We start from the raw sequence: 8,637 nt of genomic DNA, 5'->3' as shown, positions 1-8,637 counted from the left end.
CCAGGACTGCTTTCTTGCTAATCAGCATTCACAATAAAAAGATTCAGGTTTCACAGGAGTAATAATTTCCCTATTAAACCATCATTAATTATGGTGTATGCTTTCAAAGCAGTTTTCCATTCTTGTATATTCTCTTCTTCATCCAGGAATCCTTCAAACAATTCTATTTTTACTTCAACTCAGTTAATCAAAGGTTAGGGATGCTAAGGTACGGACAGAGAAGTTATACAAGTTCAAGTGGTACATTACCTTACTAACCAATACAGATTAATCAAATTCAGCACTGTAATAAACAATGATAAACATTAAACCAAGATTAAATGTTTCATCCTTCCCTCTTTTTGAGACTGATAATGATTCTGCATGAAGTTAACGCTGCTTCTCTCTTTAGGCACCATCTTCCTCGTTTAGTGGAATTTTACAAGCTGTAGTAGTATGTATTAATGGACCCTGATACCATCTCTAAGTCACAAAAGTTAAGCATATAAATCTGTTACTCTAAAATAATGCAATTACTTGTTGTATGCTACATTTGAGATAAAAAGTTATTTTGGCACATTGTTTAGGAATAAGCTTTTCTCGTACAGAATTTCTATCCCCAGGTTAGAAAGAAAAGCAACAACTTTTGAATATATTCAATCTTCTTAATAATTAAAAAAAAAAAAAAAAAGATTAAAATATCTGTTTTGGTTATCTTCTGTTCTTGATTGCAGAACATCAGACAGGAGCCCCTAGGTCATAGTTTATGCTCCTGGCCTCACAAATGCAAACAGAATGTTAGAAGACAAACAAGACAGACAAATTAACCAAGAATGCAGACACCTTCCCAGTGCAACTGAAAAACAAACTAAGGGTCAACTAAATTCCTGTATTTTATTAAGTTTTTTAGTGATCGAATTCGACAGGTATTGTGTAATTTTGAGAGCACTGCTCTAAAAGTGTAATTGTTTGCAACATTTTAACTCTACAAACCTGTCTTTGTATCATTTTAATTGGAGGCAATAAAAACACTTAATCCGTTAATTTTTCCACTCTCACGACCATGTGAATTTAGCTGGTAGGACTCCCTTGCATTTTTAAAGTGCTTAGTTTGTTTTTCAGGCTCAGTTTCTTGCGTTTTCCTGTCACTGTCAGGTGTCACTAGTTTCACTTCCTCCTGCTGCTGGCAACTGCTGTCAGGCAGCAGTGAGCAGACGTCACTGTCAGGATTCAGTGATGTCCTCTGCCAACAGCTGCCCGTGTCACCTGCAAGAGTTTGGAAGTGCTCCGCGACACTGTCAAGTGACAGAATTTCTTACCTCTTCAAACAGAAGGTGTCGACAATGACAGCATCAGCTACTCGAAGTTGAGTCTGATGCTGTCTGCCAGTTTCAAGTTAACTGGTTTTTACAGCTGGTTTTCCCCTTTTTTCATAGCTTTTTATCTTGTGTAATTTCTACACCTTCTCCTGGAAGAACAGTGTCTACCTGTTCATGACTACCTGTCTGATCATGCCTGTTGCGGCCAAAAACTCTATGACGCCGACCGCTGTGAGGATGATGCCTGTGAGATTCAGAAGCCTGATGGTTTTCATTTTTGGAGTGACGACCACCCTCACGATGGTGGTGGTGGTGGTGATGTCTGTGTCTGTGCAGGTTGTGGTAGTGTGAATGTTGACCAGCTGGCTCAGGTGCTATCTCTGCTAGCTCTTCTTCTGCTGTTTTAGTGATGTTTTCACATAAGCCATCAATATCAGGTTCCTGCAAAAGAGAAGCTTGTGTTAAATTCAAGGCATTATTTTGATTGAACTAGTTATAAAATATTATCTTAACATTTTTGCAGATCCTGAAACCCAATTTTAAATCATCTGTGCTACTTTCCTGAAGAAAGATATGAATATATCAAAAGGAACCTTGTTTTACACCACCACTGATAACTAGACACGGCTCTTCATATAAACTTTTAGGAATGATAATTCAAGTAATTGTTGATTAAAAGTATTATTTTTCTAGGATTCCATATCTGACCTAAGGCCTGCATTTAGCTGTGAAACTGCATGATGGGATAAAAATGATTCTTCTCCTTGAACTTTCATGACTATCCAGGCACATTTCTTGATAATCCTTAAAGTAGTTCTGATCTTCAGTTATATATAAAACAAAGCTACCCTTCTTCTGCAATCCTCACAATAATTTTTTACCTTTTATTACCACTTTTTAAAATACCCATTGGACACTGTGTTTAAACTAAAAGGAACAGTAACTCAAACAAGCTGAGATTTGATTCCCGGGGTGGGGGGGGAGGATTTAATTACTATTTGTTTAAGTACCTACCTGTACCCAAAAACTAGGGTGGTTCACTGCTCACTAGCTGTATGTAACCCCAGAAACAGAATTAGCCTCCAAGATTGCATTTAGATTTCTGAAAATTATTTGCATTTCTATCAAGGGCAGGAATTCAGATAATCAGTCTATTATAAATTAGATCTAATTTACTTTGAAAAATCTTTAAAAGCTTTCTGCCAAGAACCATGAAATGTGTAAATTCTAAATCATATCTTTGGGATTAATCACACTGAAGTAATTTAAGTATCAGCCAAATCTGGTCTCCTTTCCTAGTATATATAGAGTGAAACAAGGAAATACCGTGTAAGAGCAGTTTCCACACTTGTTTTCACAGTACGCAATCTTAATAGCTTCTTCTACATATTGGAAAGACAGGAAGGAATAGGGCAGACCCAGGTGATACACTAAACGGCCGCACCTAAGGAGAGAAAGAACTTTGTGGTTACCTATACATAAACACACACCTAAAATTAAGTATCTCTTCTTGCTATACTGTATTTTATTCACATCAATCTGCCCACACTATACAGTCCCACAGAAGGTGTTTCTGTCCAAGGGGTTTACAGGCAAAGACAATATCTGCCTTACGCACGTTTGCCCATTCAACTGCATCGCTCAGTAGTGTGAAGTGTGATCTCTGGCTGACATAGTAACTCTACTGCCAGAAACCTCTCGTTTAGCAGTATTCAGGCTAGCAAAGGTTACACTCATTACAAACCTATCTTGCTAATGAGGAGGGTTGTTTGCATAGTGGTACATGTCGCCACTTGATTGTTGCAGTCTTAAAATAATATTTTTGTGCCACATAACGTGTATTTTGGTTGGAATGTGCATTGCGGTCCCTCTGCATTGCTGATGCAGTGTGCACAAGGAGATGTTTACAGCACCTATTTGCTCCTTGTCTGTGCTTGAGGGCTCTGGTCTGCACTTGTCTACACCACTGGTACCTTTGGAGGAGGTGGAGTAAATGCAGGACTTGAACACAAGGGCACCTGGCTATGTACCCCACCTGCAATGCCAACACGCAGTCCTCCTGCCTGGCTCCCTACACGTCTGCAGCACGTGTCTAGGAGCAACACCAGCCAAAGGCTTCATTGCCAATGAAGGCGCAGTAAGGACATACGTTCCTGGAAGCAGAATGGGTCATGGCCAAACTAGTGCAAACCAGTTCACAGTGTAGGTGTATGCTATGTGGCGGCAGCTCGAAACTGTTCAACCTTTCAAAGGCCATGGGTTTGAGGCCTCTCCACAAACTACTTACAGCTCTGTTCTGTTTATCATATGACAGGAATGGCCCACACTCAGGTGTATTTGCTGCTGCTGTAACATGCTATCCCTTTCTAAATTCTAGTGCTAGTTTCATCCCACAAGCCTAATTTAGCTAATTCATTTAATTTCATCATATTACAAAAAAAAAAAAAAAAAAAAAAAAGTAACTTTCTAATTCTTCATTATACTTAATTATGCTTCATTATGAACTGAGAATGTTTCTTACAGTAACAAAATAGTAATTAGGATGGACATGTTAGGAGTGCAGGACTTCTTGAATAATTTCCATCACATCAAAACTGAAAAATCATAATTTCAATTGAAGAGTTATTACTGGTTCTGCCAAAAAATACGTGTTCCAGAATCCTATGTTCAAAAAGCTATTTTCTTTGAAGGTTTTAAGTTTCACCTAAATACTATTTTTTTCTGTATGGCTACACGACATTTTCAACAACTCTGGTCAAAATGTTTTCATAATAATCCAGATAGCTTTTCTCATTTGTTTCTTCTCTCACATGCAACGATGTAATGAAGTTGTCTGAAAATAAAACCAGTGTAAAAGACCAGAATCATGCTGTCAAACTCTACACTCAGTTATATTAGTCTAAATCCACAGTATCATAGAATCATAGAATGTTCCAAATTGGAAGGGACCCACCAGGGTCATCAAGTCCAACTCCTGTCCCTGCACAGGACAACCCCACAGTTCACACCATGTGTCTGAGGGTGTTGTCCAGTCTCTTCTTGAACAGTGCCAGGCTTGAGGCCGTGACACCTCCCTGGGGAGCCTGTTCCAGTGCTCCACCACCCTCTGGGGAAGAACCTTTTCCTAATGTCCAACCAAAACCTCCCCTGGCACATCTTCCCGCCATTCCCTCAGGTTCTGTCATTGGTCACTAAAGAGACGAGATCAGCGCCTCCTGCTCTTCCTCCCCTTGTGAGGAAGCTGTAGCCGCCATGAGGTCTCCGCTCAGTCTCCTCCAGGCTGAATAAACCAAGTGACTTTAGCCGCTCCTCATATAGTTTCGCCGACAAACCCTTCACCAACTTCATGGCCCTCTTCTGGACGCTCTTTAGTAGCTTTATATCCTTATCAGTAATTGTAAAGAAAAAATAATTTATCCCTAACTTACTTAAGCAAAAGTAACTTTTTGTTTTGTAGCTTCCTTTTTCCAGTAAATGCAAGTACTTTACTTAGTGCAACTCAGAAGTTGATTATGTCTTTGTTGTGGGGTAATCAGATTATTTGAAAATCAGTTAAATAATTTAGAGATTTACAAAGCATTACTCTAAACATATGCAAATATTTTCCTGTGTTCCCCTCTAAACACAGACCTGTCATAGATGAGAAAGTCATCTTTGTTTCCATTTAAGGTAGTCCAGACATCATCTTGCTGTTCATCTTGCTGGTAGACAGTAATATTTTCTGAAACACTTTCTTTCAGTAGGTGAAATTTCCTCTGTGAGTGAGTTCCCTGATGATTGACAACAACATACGAGATATTGACCAGTCCTTCATCCTTTAACTTCACTCGCAGGTCCTCCAATCTAGTGGAGAATGTAAAGAAGCAAAACTGTATTAGGAAAGCATAAATTTTGCCATATTCAACAGAAGTTAATATGCTCCATCTTGATTTAGTACAGTGAATGTTATTTTCTGAGTTTTAATGGCAACAATCTAACACTATCAAAACAACTTTGCCATTTGCCATGACTATTAACTACACTGTCACCAAAGCAGACTCTGCAATAGCTAATATGTCATGGGCCCCGTCCTTGTAAGTAGAATGCAGTACTAAGTAAAGAAAATATCTGTTTTCAGGATGAATTCAGTGTTTTTATTTCAGTTCTTTCACGCTCTTCATGGTCTAACACAGTTAGTTTATCTGATGTCTTTATTTAAATGCTGAGATTTTGATCACATATTTGGTTAAAGAACGCACACTATAAATACAGGAGGAAGATGAATAATCAAGAAAGCAAACCTGCAGTAAAAGGCCAATATCTGTCCCACTCATCTTTTCTGTAATAGCCAGAAAATGCATATTACAGCAACTAGATCAAAAGGATGGCTACAGAATGTGTGCATGACCTGTCTGGCAGTTATTAGTCTTTCCCTTTGGCATCCCTTCACAAAAGTCTTTCTTTGGTCTATAGTACAGAAAGCTGCCTCCTTGCTGTATCATGTGGGTTGTTTTTTTCCTTTTCATTTGTATTGTTCCTATTGAACTGCTCTGGAAAACACTTTTTTTTTCCATTTTCAGGAAATAGTCTGGAGCTTGAAGGATTCTTTAAAACATACCTAAAATGTACAGAATCAAACCCAAATGCCTTGAAAAACAACCACGAAGCCCATTTTTGACTTTGATGGACCCAGAGATTTACCACTGCTTTTTCAAATCTAGATATTAAAAAACTTCCAAAGGCTATTATACTATGAAGTCATGCAGCCTAGAGGGGAAAACTAAGATGTTATTACTGTGATTAAAATCAAGCTCTGAAGCCAGTACTACGAATTTTTAAACCAGAAGGAGGATTTCACAATCACTAAATGAATCCAAGACACGAGGTGTATGCAATTCCTGTTTGGGTCAACTCAAAATTATTTTTTTGTTGCTGTTACTGTCATGATACCTAATTATTTGCACGGAAGTAGGTTCTAGAAACCAGAGCACCAACGTCCCAGGTCTTGTATGAACAGAGAACAGTGATGATTCCCTTGAGTGCTTCAACTATTTTGAGATGGCCATTCTCTACCTTACCTTCTGTAATACTTCTTCTATCTAGGACGTTTGAATAGGGTCTGGGAAAGCACATTAAAAGTGCATGTTTTGATTTGCCTTTTCCCCTACAGATCATACATAACAAATGGGTGATCACAGATCTCTCTTTCAGCTGTACTAGTGGTGTCAGAGAATTATGATGTTCCTTGTCTTCAGGATCTTTGCCACATGAATCATCTGTTGCTAACTGAAGTATAGTCTTGAGGAACTGTTTCTGCTGGGTTTTCGTGAGTCTTAAATTCATCATACTTTCATGCTGTAAGTACAATCTGGAGAAAATGATCTGCCAATCAGCACTAAGTCAAGAGACAAAGAATCTGAGCCACTGCCCAGAATGCTCCTGCTCAGTGTTACATTGGCCCCTGGGCCACACATACCAGCTGGGATGGTGGCATTTGAGGAAAGCAGTGATCACCGACTGCAGCTGTAGTTGGGCACATGCATTACCCTGGCATCAAAAGCTGACCTGTCATGTTTTAACAAAATTACCTGGAAGCCTGCAGCAGGCACAAGTATCAGCTAGCCTGGAGAAGAGCCACCACCGTCACGGAGCCCCTGGAGTTCAGCATGGGGTTCTCCTCCCCGATGCGCCATTCTGGGGCCTCCTTGCAGTTCTGTGTCTCTGTCCCTCCTCCTGGGAGGAGACAGAGAACCAGAACTAGCCCCAGCCTTGCCCACATGGCTGGGCTTTATCTGAAGAGAGAGAAAATAAACAAAACAAGATCAGTGCCTGAACAAAGTTCAGACTCTGAAATTCACATAACAAAGCACAGCAGGATATTCAGTTTAAAAAAAAAAAAAAAAGGAAGAAACACACAAAACAAAACCAAAAAACTCTAAGAATTAACTTGAGCTATTTTGTTTACTGCTTGATCATATGCCTTTCATTTTGCAGTGGAGTTCCCCCAAATAGGCAGTACTTTTCGTGTTGTTGTTGTATGTAAACAGCAGAATATAAAGTGTTCAAAATAACTGGATTTTCTTTTAATGCTACTAATCACACTACGTTGTTCCTTCCTCTTTGTAATTTCTTCTTGACTGTTTTTAATATTTCAGCGATTTTAAAGTAGCCTCATTTCTTGCATTTCGAAATCACTTTTGCTGAGCCAGTTTACACCGATAAGCATCAACACCAGTTCACTCCAGATTCCAGGGTAATCCCGTTGCCTTAAAAGTACTTGCACCAACAGTGTATTTTGTTATATAGCAAGTATTAAAGAACCTGGCAGAAATAAAAAACAAGCAAACGAAAAACTCAAAAACTTTTACAAGTCAGTCTGTAGTATTTGGCTCCCATTGAGAAAAGTCTCTTAAGAACACAGGCACTGGAAACAATTTTGCAAAAACACGAAATGAAAACTGAGTTTCAGGATTCCTCAGATTTTATAAAATCTCCTACCCACACTTAATCCATTTAATGTTTATGAAAATCAAAGCATACAAGACATTTCATAATTACCTTTTCCTTTTATCCATTACCATAAAAAATTTTGGCTTTGTATGTTCAGAAAATACCCACTATCGAAAACCACATAAAATTATAAAACTGCTCCCCAGCATGTCATAGGTTGTGGAATCGTATCATTTGGCCACTCGCATCGAAGTTTCAAAGTAAGCACAGCATGGTTTGGAAATACTAAGTTGTGATAAATAACACCCATTTCATCAATCTTGTCATATTCTAAAAAAGTTTAAATATCTTACTAATTGATCTTCTAAAACAAGAGCCAGCCCCTCCAAAGCCAACACCATTGTTAAATCTCTATCTGTCCCTAATGTTTCTTTCCTGCAGTTCTAACAAAAGCATTTTAGGTACACTACTTTGAAGATTAAACCATGATCCAGTAGGTATCAACAGGGCCGTTTTTTCGCTCTTTCCACACATCTGGAAAGCTACCCACATTTATATCCATTGTAAACACATTAAACTCTTGTGAGAAACTCCTTGAGGTGGTTGTGTGCAGCTTGCAGCAGCACCGGCGCACAGCTGTCTGCTCTGAACTACACTGCTCTTCGCGTTTCAACTTTCTACTTGGTTTCCAATGGAAATTTCCACAGTTAGCCGCCTCAGACAAGGAAATGAGAAGAAACTTTGCCAAATCTTAAGTCGCGAAGCTGTTTCACAGCAAAACCTGCACACTTACCCTTTGCTCCCCCGCTCCTTGGCAGCTTCTGCTCAACTCCGTGGCAGAGGAAAACAGCGTGAGGAAAAGGGCTGTGGTATTTATAGGGCTCTTGTTTATCTCGCTTTGCAGATACGG

At 39.1% G+C, this 8,637-nt stretch overlaps 1 protein-coding gene across 1 annotated transcript; it reads right to left on the bottom strand.

Annotated features, from left to right (window-relative positions):
- Window positions 1-1,202: 1,202 nt before the first annotated feature.
- SELENOP (selenoprotein P) lies at window positions 1,203-8,565 on the bottom strand (the record flags this gene model as incomplete). Its single annotated transcript, XM_080363010.1, has 5 exons — window positions 8,521-8,565; window positions 6,866-7,069; window positions 4,929-5,141; window positions 2,625-2,742; window positions 1,203-1,739 (listed from the first exon to the last, which is right to left on the bottom strand). The coding sequence occupies exons 2-5, from the start codon at window positions 7,054-7,056 to the stop codon at window positions 1,203-1,205; spliced, it is 1,059 nt and encodes a 352-aa protein (XP_080219136.1). The 5' UTR covers window positions 7,057-7,069; window positions 8,521-8,565.
- Between the last annotated feature and the right edge of the window lie 72 nt (window positions 8,566-8,637).

The sequence above is a fragment of the Nesoenas mayeri genome, assembly GCF_963082525.1.
Source record: "Nesoenas mayeri genome assembly, chromosome: Z".
NCBI classification, from domain to species: domain Eukaryota; kingdom Metazoa; phylum Chordata; class Aves; order Columbiformes; family Columbidae; genus Nesoenas; species Nesoenas mayeri.
The sequence above is the reverse complement of the archived record's forward strand: the minus strand, read 5'-3'. Positions and strand labels throughout refer to the sequence as shown.